Raw genomic sequence first — 13534 nt, 5'->3', positions numbered from 1 at the left:
ATAATGGCAATGCCGTAACACAATAAAAAAAAAAAAGTCACGAATCACAGTGCTACTTAAAAAATAAAAAAAAAAGGGAAGGGGTTCTTCTTTACAGAAGAGTGACAGTTAGTAAATACAGAAACCTTGACGGAATTTAAGAATCCCCCGGTGTATTAACTGAGTCAGGCAAGGGCTAGCAAAGGAAGCTAAACCATTGGAAAAAAAGTTGTCAAGGAACCTGATATTCATGTTTTCTTAAAGGATAGTCCCAGATATCACTTACTAATTATGAAGAAGAAATGGTACCTTTATAACTCAGAGATTGCTACTGGTCAAACTTAGCATGATTAACAGTGGGACATTGTGTGATGCAAGAAGTATACACCTTGAATGTTTAAATTGAATCTAATGATGAGGAAGCAGTAAGACAAATCCAGAAAATGGAAGATTCTATGAAAAAGTCAATTTCCTGAGGGTATGAGAGAACAGGAGGAGCTGTCCTATATTGAAAGAATCCAAACAGAAGACATTCCATGCATCCTTGATTAGATCCTGGACAGAAAAATATTTTGGGACAACTGGGGAAAATTTTACTGTAGATACTTTTTAGATGATATTATTGGGTTAATGTTAAATTTCTTAGGTGTAACAGTTACGATACCTGTAGTCATTAAGGAGAATATCCTTACTCTTAGAAGATACACATATTTAACTTTAGAAATAAAGTATCATAACTGTATTTATTTTAAAACTTATTCTCAGAGGTAGTTCAAAACGAAAAAAACTGTCTATAGAGATAAAGCGGGGGGCGGGGGTTACTTTCCTTCATTAACATATAAATTATAAAGAGAAGGAAAAAAATTAAAAAATGAAGGCAGGTAAACTTATACACCAGAGGTTCGTAACTTAGACCCTAGACTTCATGGATAAAATTCAGGAAATCCATGACTTGGTAGGAAAAAAAATTTACTTCTTTATTTTTATACTAACTTCAAAATGAAATTTACCAATTCCCTCTGTAACAAGAACTATAGTGCTAGTATCAGTACTTGTAACTTTGTTACCAGGAGAAATAACAGCTATTTTCTATATAACAGCTATAAGATTATACTTGCTGGAAATCTCAAAATATTGTTTACATGTATCAGTACTTCAAAATTATATTATATTCACTCACTGCTAAATCTTGTTTTTGAATACCTTCAAGAATAAATTACTATGTCATATTTGAAAAAATACTGTGATTACCATGCCAATACAGTTTCTTTAGTGATCCAAAGTATTTTATGCACTTAAAAACATTTTGAGAAAGGGTTCACAGACTTTACTCAAGAGCCAAAGAAGTCCACAGTGCAAAAAAAGGTTAAGAACCCCTACTATAGACCAAATGATTATACTTAAGACAGACATCAACTAAATAAAATTGTGGAACCTGTTTGGACTCTGACTTAAACCAACTATTTAAAAGTGACAAAGGCACATGAATTTTGAAATACTTAAAACTAAAACTGAATTTATTTGTTCAAAGCCAAGAATTACTACTACAAACCTTCCAGGGTAATGCAGTCCATAGTGAAAGCACGTGCTAGCTGGGTTGAAACTTCCATGCTACGACAAATAAGTGTTTTCCCAAACACGTGTTTGAAAGCTTTGTCAAATCTGGGATTGTACCTCAGTTTACTTATCATAGGAATAGCATCCTAAAAATGAATATTTTGGTCAGCAAAAAGATCACAACACAGTTAATTAAAACATGCTAACAGAATTATGAATTACATCTTTATGAAATACAAAGAAACATAAATGCCTATTTCAAAACTATTTTTACTCTAAAGAAGTTAGAAAAATCATTCTACTGAAGTATCTGGGAAACTGCATTCATGTACAGATTTTCAAGATCAGGGCATAGTGACAAAGAATTTAGTGGTTCCACAGTCAGTGGCACAAGTTCAAATCCTAGTTCTGACATTCACTAGATGTATACTTTGGACAAGCTGCTTAACTTCTCCATTTAATAGTTATTTCACCTACAAAACTGTGATAATAGTACCTTCTTAAGTTGTTAAGACCAAACTAATAATATGTAAAACACACAGGACAGCATCTGTCACATAGAAAGGCCAAATAAATGTAAACTAATAGTATTTCCTCAAAATGTTTTCATTATATATATGTCTTAGATATTCAGAAAAATATTTTTTCATACAAAATTTTCTTTTACACTCTTCTAAACTGTTAGAAAAAGACTTATAATTTTCACATTAGGAAATATATCCTATACACAGAACAATGCAACAAATATGTTAAGCTTAAATCAATAATTATAAAGAGAACACCAATATAGCTACCATGGAAAACAAGAAATAAAACACTGTGGACACTTAGTAGTGTGGACCCTTTAAGAGAAGAAAAAAGAAGAAGAAAAAGCTGGACCCTTTAAGTAGCTTATAAGATTCTCACTGTTCCACCTATGTTGTTATCATTCTCATAGACTTTCAGCTTTAACCTTAGGATAGAACCGTTGCGAATACATCAACATTCCGAAACCAAATAACCTCAAAGCAATTACATTTTTTTTTTAAGAATTCTATCTGAGGAATATTTTTAATCCATTTATAAATGTATACTAGCAAGTAACAAAAGCAACATTATGCTTTCAGGTCCTATCATCTTGGTAGACATTTTTATTTTATTTATAAGTCATTTAAAAAGCATATTCAGAAAACTTAGAATATATTCACTTCAAACAATAGTTCCTCAGGAGTTTCTTCTTAATTTTGTCACCTGGGATACTCTCTCAAAGTATCCTGTGCTTTTTTTTAAAGTATCCTGTGTATTTTAACATTTTACACATTTGCAATGATTTGTTTCATGTCTTGGCTGTGACCTGTCTCCCTTCCCATCCCTATGCTATATGGGAAGAAACCATGCTTATCTCACAGATCAGTGAATCCTAATGCACTGTGCCCGTGCACTAGCATGGACTAACCATGAGAAAAAATGACTTATTGAAAGGTAGACCTTCACACACACCAACTCACATTGGTCTCAGGATAGGCAGTATCCCTGACATCTAACTTGTTAAGAGGCAGAAAAGTGACCTCTCCAGGAAGATTCATTTTATTGAACTCCATCAAAATCTTCGTGCTGACTTCATCCGAATCAACAATGTGATAAAATAACCTTACAGGTAAACAAAACAAAACACATTTGTATTGCTAGACTTTAAAGTGCTATAAACATTTAAGCAAACAACTCAGTTTTTTTCTATGCAACCCAATTTGAACTGGGGTAGGGTGGGAGGGAAACTACTTAGAAAATTCCAATGGGGGTAGGGAGAGAACTACAATTAGGAACACTTAACGCCTACATCTTTAACCAGAAAGTTAAATAAGCAACTAGGATAAAAGGCAATGGGAGGTATATTGTACTAAAACTCCAAAAAGCTTTTTATTCTTATTCCTTCTTTCCTTTAAAAATTCAAAATACCAAACAAAAACCTCACCTGTTGCCCGCAGTGACTTCCACGCATGTGTAGAAAGCAGGCTCACATTCGAAGTTATTCATCACAATGCCGTGATAGCCATTTTGAACATGCTGGTTTATTCCTTTCCTACGAAAGTGGTCCAGTACTTTGTTTATGCTGTCTATTCCATTTAAAATAGCCTGTTAAATTGTCAGAGGTTAAAATTTTTTAAATAATACTGCCAACGGCACCCCTCTGGTAAGAAATAAACCCATTACTCTACACGTTAAAAAATATTCCAGAGATTAAACTGAACACCCTCCCCAACAATACCTCACCCCCTTGAAAAATGCCAACTACATGAAATACTTTTATATTATGGGTTCTAGTCTATGATACTAATATTAAAAATAGGCTCTTCATCTAAACATCAAAAGTGCTAGAATTAATAGTATGGGTGGTAGTAAGGCTGCTTAAACAAGACCCATCATTTCAAATTTATAGGACAAGTGATTTGCACTCTTATTTACTACCTGGAACCAATGACTTACAGCTTGAAAACTAATATTCTTGTGTAATAACTGGCTCATTGTAAAGTGAAGTAATGAAAAGAACCTGCCCACCTTTCCTGTTGCTGCTCTAAGAAGTTGCTGTTTCTTTTCAAGATCTTCTCTTTTAGCAGCAAGCGCTTGCTGTTCTGCATTCTCCTCTCTCCACAAATAACTGATCAATAAAAATTAGACTGTCTTTAATTATAAAAGCATTAAGAATAGGCACCAACAGTATATAATTGAGGATAAAATACTGAAAAAAAATCAAACTTGAATAGTTCATTTATAACTTTTTTTTAGATTTTAAGTAATCTCTATACCCAACATGGGGCTTGAACTCACAACCCCGAGACTGAGTCACATGCTCCACCGACTGAACCAGCCAAGGGCTGCTAGTTCATTTATGACTTAACGACCATTTAACACCCAGTAACTTGCATTACTCAAAAAAGTTAAGGCATATTTTAGTCTATACTAACTTTCTTTCACTTTGTAATTCATCTTTCTTATTTTTTACTTCATAGTATTTTCTGTCCAGTTCTTCTACTCGAGCTTTGACTTCATTAAGATCCTGATCCAGTTTCTGTGGAAATAAAAATAATTCAAATTTAAAAACCAATTTCATGCAAACTAATCCACAGCGACAGCAAGATCAGTTATTGTTGCTAAGGGATAACACAAGAGAGAGGAATGGGAGACATTTTGGGGTGATGAACAGGCTTGTTATCTTAATTGTCGTGATGATTTCATAGATGTAAACACATATCAAAACTTATCAAGTGGTACATTTTAAACACATGCAATTTATTGTATGCCAACTGTACCTTAATGAAGTTGTTAAAAAATCCAACTCTATTTTTTAAAAAATGTGTTTAGACAAGTGCACATCAAGAGAAAACATAAACCACAGAATGAATTACTCTATAAAATACTGCTAAAATAAAATTAACTTGCTCACTAATGATCTAAACCTTTCTACTTGCATAGTATACACCACAGAATTTCAGAAGAAAAAATACATTCACAAATTCTCAAAATACCGCAGTCAATACTTTTCACACCACTCCCTCTACACATATACAATAGAACACAAGAGTTAGGATTATACTAAGAAGCAAAAAGTTATTCTACATAATGCAATCAGCACTATAATATTATCTCTATCCAGTATAAAGGTCAGACTTCATCAGTGGAAGGAGTGGCTGAAATACTGGAAAATAATGAAGTTCAAGCTTGAGAAAGAATGAATAAAAACTGAAAAATCTTCGCTCATCACCAGGCTGTTTCAAAAAGGCATTTGTTGAGGTTGTTTCCATGAACTCAAGAATAATATGTTTTCTTCATTCCAAGAAAGGACATGTAGCTATCACAGCTAAAACCTATACTAATCAATTTCCAAATAACTAACTACTGGGATCAACTTGTGCTTTCCATTCCCTCCATAAAGTATCCTGACACTGGAATTTTGAGCCTAGGAGATATTTTCTATTACCCCTGATCACTTTTCTACCAGTTATTTGAAGTTTGTTTATTTATTTTGAGATAATGTGCATGTAAGCAGGGGAGGGGCAGAGACAGAGAGGAAGAGAGAGAATCCCAGGCAGGCTCTGCACTCTCAGCACAGAGCCCGAAGTGGGGCTCAATCTCACAAATCCATGAATCCAGAGATCATGAGCTGAAATCAAGAGTCGGACGCTCAACCTATTGAGCCTCCAGGGGCCCCACTACCAGTAATTTATGATTACAGAACCAGTTGTGTTTGCTCCCACTATGTTTTCATTTTATTGTTTATGCTGTGATTACATTAAATATTAAACTGAGAATATGAAGACAAAGGAAAGAGATGTTTCTTTAAAAGCCTGATTCAGTTTTGGATATACTTAAAGATGACTCCCTAAAAACTGAATTAAATGGGGAAATTAACTCTGAAAGACCAGGGTAAATAACTATATAACACATAAGTGCATGTATTAACGTGTAATATAGAATACATAGCAGAAATATAGCAGAAATAAGACTAGGGAACTGATCCACATTAAAAAAGAGAACAGAAACATGACATCTAAACGTAATGTATGATCCTAGACTTAACCCTGAATTCTGTTCTCATCCAACTTTAAGGAGAACTGTATTTACATGTGTGGCTCATAACAAAAAAGTCCCTGGCAACTCCAATCACTAACTCATACTCAAACATTGTGGACTCTACATCAAAAGACTGGTACGTACTCTGGTGGGGCGTGTTGATAATGGGAGAAGCTACTCATGTGTGGGGCAGAAGGTACATGGTAAATCTCTGTACCTTCCTCTCAGTTTTGCTGTGAACCCAAAAATGCTCTAAGAAAGTAGTCTTAAAAAAAGAAAGATTGGAAAAAAAAAAAGATTAGTACATGAGCATACATTTGCCTGTTTAAACAAAATACTTAAGATATATATAAATATACGTATGTTTACATGTGCATAAATATATGTATTACTCATAAAATATAAATATACATATGTATTAAAATTTTATGCATTTATGGCTTTTCTGAAAAATCAAAAACCAATTGGGTGCAGATCTCATGGGTACGAGGGTTCTTCTGTGTATGTACATATATACCTACCGCACCCTACACTTACTCGTCCTAAACACTCCCTTCTCATCACTTCTATCACCCTCAAGTTATCTATATATAGCCACACATAACACTTACCTAAGCATTTTCCCCCTTTCTCATTTTGAATGTCAGATCTTTTTTACTCTAGAAATGGTTTTATCTTCTACTTCAATTTTTAAGGAAATACTAAGTAAATATGTAAATAACGTTTAATTCATTTAGAAAATGTTGTAAAATCACCATTGCTTTAACAAAAAATATATTCTGTAGTAATTTTTAAATTGAAAGAGAACTGTGAAAGAATATAAAAATGGAAAAAAAATTTAAATAAGTTATTCTGAAGTTGCATTTTAGACTTACCATGTTAAAATTAAGGGTAGTTCAGGTACATTCTACCAATTCATAAAAATATATTTTAAAATACACTCAATCTACATGAATACTCACGGATATGGAAAAAAAAACTTCCTTGAAAAGGAAAATTACCATATAAATATTAATTTATATGTATAAATATTGTTATATGTATAAATGTTAAAAAGTGCTGGTCTTTTTTTTTTTTAATGTTTATTTTTGAGATAGAGACAGAATGCGAGAGGGTGAGGGCAGAGAGACAGGGACACACTATCGGGGCAGATTCCAGGCTCTGAGCTGTCAGCACAGAGCTGCATGTGGGGCTTGAACTCAGGAGCTGAGAGATTATGCCCTGAGCCAAAGTCAGATGCTCAACCAACTGAGCCACCCAGGCGCCCCTGTGCTGGTCTTTTCTAAGTAAGTACCTGTGTCTTGTATATTTTAATAGCAATGTAAACTGTTTGAAAATAAAACTTAACTAGATGAAACTGTACACGTTTAGGTCTTCTGAAAGATTGTCACAAAGCAGCTATAAAAGTTCTTACATTGTATTGCTCCAGGTTTTTCTCTTTATTTGCCTCAGTGTCTTCCAGATCCTTATGGATAGCAGCAATCTGTCTTTTCTTGTCATTAATAGCCTGATCTAACGACTTGAGTTCCTTTTTAATCCATTTATCCCTTTCTTCTTTTGATGTAAACTGGCTTCCTCGACCTTGCTTTGCATAAAGATCTGTTCTTTCCTGGGTAGCTTGGGCCAATCTATACAAGACAGAAGAAAAGAATGATTAAAAAGAAAAATAGGAAATAAGCAAGTTTAACTGCAATCGATATGTCAAGAATACATAGAGACAATAACCATTTTTTTAAATTCTCTAAAAAAAATATAAAAAGGAACTGGTATCTAATAGAGCTCCTCGAACTAGTACTATATAATATACATTTTATTTTGAAAAGTCACAGGTAAAGGTGAAATAGCCCATATCCTAAGGATTTCAGGCAATGTATTTACTCTAGGTCTGAGTTAGTCACTAAATCTAGAGACAGTTCTAATAGCCTATCTCAGGAATTTTAAAAAATGCTCCAACTATATGTAACTATATAAACACTTCCAACTCCTTACAATAAGACACTATCCAAGGTTAAGAGGCAAGGGAAAAAAAAGGTTAAAAGGCAAGAGAAAGACAAAGAAAACATTTAAAACAAGTAGAATACAAATGTCTACATTACATACAATCCTACCAAACGGCAGGGGGGTGTGGGGATCAGAAAAAAATGGGCAAAAGAAATAAATAATTCAACAAAATATAGGTGGCATAAAAACATACTAATGCCCTAAACCATGAAATGAGCAAAAGCTGGCATGTCCAACCTACAGCTAGATATGAAAATGTCTAGCTACTAAAACAACAGTGAAAAAAGGAAATAGGATGAAACATAGAGTAAGATGTTGAGTGGGTAGAAAAACAAAAACAAAAACAAACATCATTCATGTTTTAAAAAGCCAACAATATCTCACTATGTTGTCTCAGGTGAGTTAACTTCTCAGAGCCTCAAGTTTGTCAAACCTACAGCGATCTCCTAAAGTTTCTGAATAGAAAAAAAATGTATGCAATATGTATACAATAACGCTTGGCCCACAATAGTTTTTTAATACAGCCTATTACTTTGAAATGGAATTTAACTTTTGCCCTCACTGTCTTAACTCATAACTATTTAGGTTTTATAGAGGAACTATGTAGAAAGTTAGAAATGTTGGTGAAAGAAATCCCATACCGAGCAATTCCTCGCTCTTCTTTTTCTTTCACACTGTTGAATTTAGGTTCTGTTTCTGCCAGTTCTTTCTGCTTTTCTTCTATTTTTTCAAGCAGCTTCTGCCTCTCTTTTAATAAGCGTTTCTGTAAATAAAGAAGTACAAATGTAATCTTTTTTTTAATTAAAAAAATTGTTAAGGTTTATTTTTGAGAGAGAGAGAGAGCGAGCGAGCAAGTGGAGGAGGGGCAGAGAGAGAGGGAGACACAGAATCCAAAGCAGGTTCCAGGCTCTGAGCTGTCAGCACAGAGCCCAACATGGGCGCGAACTCACAAACCGCGAGATCATGACCTGAGCCCAAGTCAGATGCTTAACCAACTGAGCCACCTAGGCACCCCAGTAAAAATGCAATCTTAAATTTTTAAAGATTTTGTGCTTAAGTCTAGCATAAAATATTTTCTCGTGAAAAGAAATCATGAGAAAACTGATCCTTCAACACAAAACTAATATTTATTTGCCTATTTATTTAAAGATTTTATTAAGTAATCTCCATACCCAACATGGGGCTAGAACTCACAACCCTGAGATCAAGAGTTGCAGGCTCCACCAACTGAGCCAGACTGGCCTCCCACAAAGCTAATTTTTTTTTTTTTTATTATTTTTTTTTAAGTTTATTTATTTTTGAGACAGAGAGAGACAGAGCATGAATGGGGGAGGGTCAGAGAGAGAGGGAGACACAGAATCGGAAGCAGGCTCCAGGCTCTGAGCCATCAGCCCAGAGCCCGACGCAGGGCTCGAACCCACAGACTGCGAGATCGTGACCTGAGCCGAAGTCGGATGCTTAACCGACTGAGCCACCCAGGCGCCCCCCACAAAGCTAATTTTTAAATGAAAGAAACAAGGAGACAGTACAGAGTTGCCACTTGAGTAGAAATTATTTTAATGTGCCAGATCTTTTACAAAAATTTAAGCATACATCCTTGTCACAGAAAGGATGGTCTTCTGTAATTCCTATTCAACTGAATGTTTATGTCTTTCATTTTTAGTATTTTAACTCACCCTTTGTTCACTATTGCCAGCCAATTCATCTTGTAAGTCCTTGGCTTTCAGCTCCAACTTAGTCCTCTGCTTAATTTGTTCTTGTCTTTCAGCACTGAGCTGCTCCTTTTCTTCTTTCATAGCTGAAATTTTTGTTTTCAGCTCTCTAACTTGACGTTCAATATCCTAATCAAAAAGTATCAAATAGAAATGAGTCAGACAATTGAAAGTACAACAGCAGAGTTTGGACACCATTAGTTCTATCCCTTCTTTTTCTTTCAATTACACTTTCAGTACTATTCTGTCTTTCCAATACTCAATCTCAATGACATTCACTTCAAGTTACCATTTCATAATTCTGTTAATTTTGTTTAATGTTTAGAGAGACAGAACTTGAGCGGGGGAGGGGCAGAGAGAGAGGGAGAGACAGAATCTGAAGCAGGCTCCAGGCTGTCAGCACAGAACTTGATGTGGAGCTCAAACTCATGAGCCATGAGATCATGACCTGAGCTGAAGTTAGATGCTTAACCAACTGAGCCACCCACGTACCCCTTTAACTTTTTGGTTTTTTTTTTTTAAACCATTTCATAATTCTGGTACAAAAGGGGGTTTACTGTGGTCGAAAAATATAAGCTAACCTAAGCCTTGTTTATAATCTTACCTCCATTTTATCTCTCGCATCCTGCTGGGCATCTCTTAATTGTCTGGATTTTTCCCCACTAGTCTCTCGCTTAGCAGAAAGCTGGGGGAAGAAAAAAAAGCTATAATTTCTAACTCATTTTATATTTGTTTCATACTTCACAACATAATAGTAAAATTTTAAAATATCTTCTAAAATAAAATCATTCACTTAAAGAGTTTTTACAAAATAATTTTTAGTGGTTTTAAGTAAAAAGTCCTTTAAGTATTACCTAAAGCAATTTTTGGACAAAATATCAGCAATACTATTTACAAAATACATTTTAAAAAGCCAACAAAAAAATTCATGAGGCTTTTTCTTTTTATTATCAAGTAAATCCTACCCACAACATGGGGCTCAAACTCACAACATGAACTCCAAGATCAGGAGTCCCACTCTCCACTGACTGAGCCAGCTAGGCACCCCTTCTTCATGAAGCTTTTAAAGGTGGCTGCCCTCATTTTGGTTTGTCTTGCATCATCACCTGATTATATTTCAGATGCAACTACAGCAAGGACCACACAGACCTAGGCATTTTCCTTGGAATAATTAAAAGAACAAATTCACTGACCAATGAATTTATTAAGATTTAAAAATTTTTAAGTTCCTATTTAAAAACCATTGAAAAGTATAAATATAGCATGAGCTTAACTTACTCATTCAAATAAAATCACTCATGAATTTAAGTGACAAAAGTATTTTACCTCATCAAGTTTAGCACGAGTCTCATTAAGTTCCTGATTGTAAATGGTATATTCCAGGGCTCGTCTCATTTTATCCCACTTCTGATATTGAGCCAGTTCTTCCTTTTCTTCTTCTAAGGTATGTAATCTCTCTTCAATGTATTTTAACAACTCATTGATTTTTTCGCGTTTGCCCTCTTAAAAAATGAGAGAGGAGTGAAGAAGTTGAATGAAATTTTGATGTAATATCTTCTCAAATATACCATGAGTTAAAATTAACCTTAAGAACTATAGCATTATTTGAAAGTATGTGGTAACCAAATCTAAAACTAAAATGACACGATGCTTTTCATTATGAAAAGCATCAGAGAACAGTTACACATGGTGACACTTTAAAGCTTTTTATTTTAGTTGACATACAATGTTATGTTAATTTCAAGTGCACAATAGTGATTTCATAATTTTATACATTACACAATGCTCACCGTGATAAGTCTAGTTACCATCTGTCACCATACAACATTATTACAATATCATGGACTATATTCCCTATACTATATTTTTCATCTCTGTGACTTATTTTATAACTGGAAGTTTTTCCTCCTAATCCCTTTCATCTGTTTCAACCATCTTCCCCCTGCACCACCACCTTGGCAACCACCAGTTTGTTCTCTATATTTATGAGTCTGTTTCTATTTTGCTTGCTGTTTTTTTTAGATCCTGTATATATGTGAAATCATGTGGTATATGCCTTTCTGTCCGACTCATTTCACTCAGCATGATACCCTCTAAGTTCATCCGTGTTGTCACAAATGGTAAGATCTCATTTTTTAAAAAATGGAGTAATATTCCCTTGTATGCATATACCACATCTTTAAACATTCATCTGATGGACACTTATGCTGCTTCCGCATCTTGGCTACTGTAAATAATGCTGCAATGCACATACATACGGGGGCATATATCTTTCCAAACTAGTGTTTACTAATTCTTACAATACATGTAGTAAGGCCTCTGTTTAAACATCCTTTAAAGGCAACTGTGTCTTCCCACAACATTACAAAATTAAAAACCATAACATCATTGATGTCACTGATTCTCAACTTTTACTATAATAGCATTATCCACAGCTGCTGTATATTGAACACCTACTATATTCCAATCATGGTACTATTTTGCTCCTCTATTTATCACCATAAACTATGAAAAAGAATTTTACAGATGGAGAAGCTTTAGACCAGAGAGATCAAGTCTAAAGTCACATCGTCAGTTAATTATTAGTCAGATTTTGAACTCAGGACTATTTATGGAATGACAAACCATAGCAATTGAAAAGCAAAGAAGGGTTTCCATCATAATGTACTAAGGAAAATTCTTAAAGTTTTCCATTTACTTGCTCCTGAACAACTTAAAACCTAATGCCAGCTGATACTTCCAGAAATGCTTTCTGAGGTTTACATCCAAATCTGTTATCCTCACTAACAATGAGGACGTTAGAGGCACAAAACAGTTGACCTATAAAGGCAGCATTATCTAACAGTAATTCTTTATTTAAAGAGAGAAATCACTGGAAATCTCAAACCTTAAAATGTCTCAAACTAATTTTCTCTCCATTCAGTACACAGGCAAACTATCAAACAGTATACTCTTGAGAACAGATTGAACTCCCCTCAACCATCACAGCACAATGAATATGTAATTCACAACACAAATAAGGCAGAATCACATTCATTTTACCTGTTTCTTTCATTAAAGATATGCTTTCTTCCTTTCGTTCATCATACACTCTAGTACCAGCTACTTCTCTTAATAGTTTTAGTCTCTGAGAATCTGGTGCTGTGGCCATCTGGTTGATCTAAAAATTTTAGAAAAATAATTATTACGTAGCTATAGACTGTTCTTTAAGAACTCTACTTTGAAAGAGTAATCACATGCTAGGTTTTAAGTAGAGCATAACTTCAATAATGCAATTCGTACAGTGCATTTACTTACAGACCTCTATCTCATTTAAATAAAATTTATTAAATAAAAATCCAAATAGGATTGATACATTCATAAGTCTAATTTATGAATAAGACTCTCTAAATTAAAAATGAAGGAAAAATGTGGCTCCTGGGTGGCTCAGTCAGTTAAGCATCCGACTCTTGATTTTGGCTCAGGTTCTGACCTCGCGGTTTTGTGGGTTTGAGCCCCACATTGGGCTCTGAGTGCTAGCTTCCTGAAGCCTGTTTGGGATTCTCCCTCTCTCCTTCTCTCTCTGCCCCTCCCCTACTCGTGCTGCCTCTCTCAAAATAAACTTTGTAAAAACAAAACAACAAAAACAAAAACGAAGGAAGAACATTACATCACCATTTTTCCTCAGTCAATATGATGAAATATAAAAGATGAACTCCAGGGGTGCCCAGATGGCTCAGTTGGTTAGGCATCCAACT

General features: G+C 34.5%; 1 protein-coding gene across 1 annotated transcript in view; it reads right to left on the bottom strand.

Moving 5' to 3' along the window:
* SMC3 (structural maintenance of chromosomes 3) overlaps positions 1-13534 on the bottom strand; it is a 37337-nt gene that overhangs the window by 9298 nt on the left and 14505 nt on the right. The window contains exons 8-18 of the mRNA XM_003994404.6: positions 12840-12957; positions 11124-11299; positions 10402-10482; positions 9762-9926; positions 8727-8848; positions 7499-7712; positions 4479-4582; positions 4072-4171; positions 3488-3648; positions 3024-3165; positions 1532-1682 (exon numbers count right to left, since the gene is read on the bottom strand). Coding sequence (XP_003994453.1) covers positions 1532-1682; positions 3024-3165; positions 3488-3648; positions 4072-4171; positions 4479-4582; positions 7499-7712; positions 8727-8848; positions 9762-9926; positions 10402-10482; positions 11124-11299; positions 12840-12957 — 1534 coding nt within the window. The remainder of the gene's footprint in view (positions 1-1531; positions 1683-3023; positions 3166-3487; positions 3649-4071; positions 4172-4478; positions 4583-7498; positions 7713-8726; positions 8849-9761; positions 9927-10401; positions 10483-11123; positions 11300-12839; positions 12958-13534) is intronic.

This window comes from Felis catus, chromosome D2, assembly GCF_018350175.1.
Source record: "Felis catus isolate Fca126 chromosome D2, F.catus_Fca126_mat1.0, whole genome shotgun sequence".
Taxonomy (NCBI): Eukaryota; Metazoa; Chordata; class Mammalia; order Carnivora; family Felidae; genus Felis; species Felis catus.
This window is presented reverse-complemented; position numbering and strand designations above follow the sequence as displayed.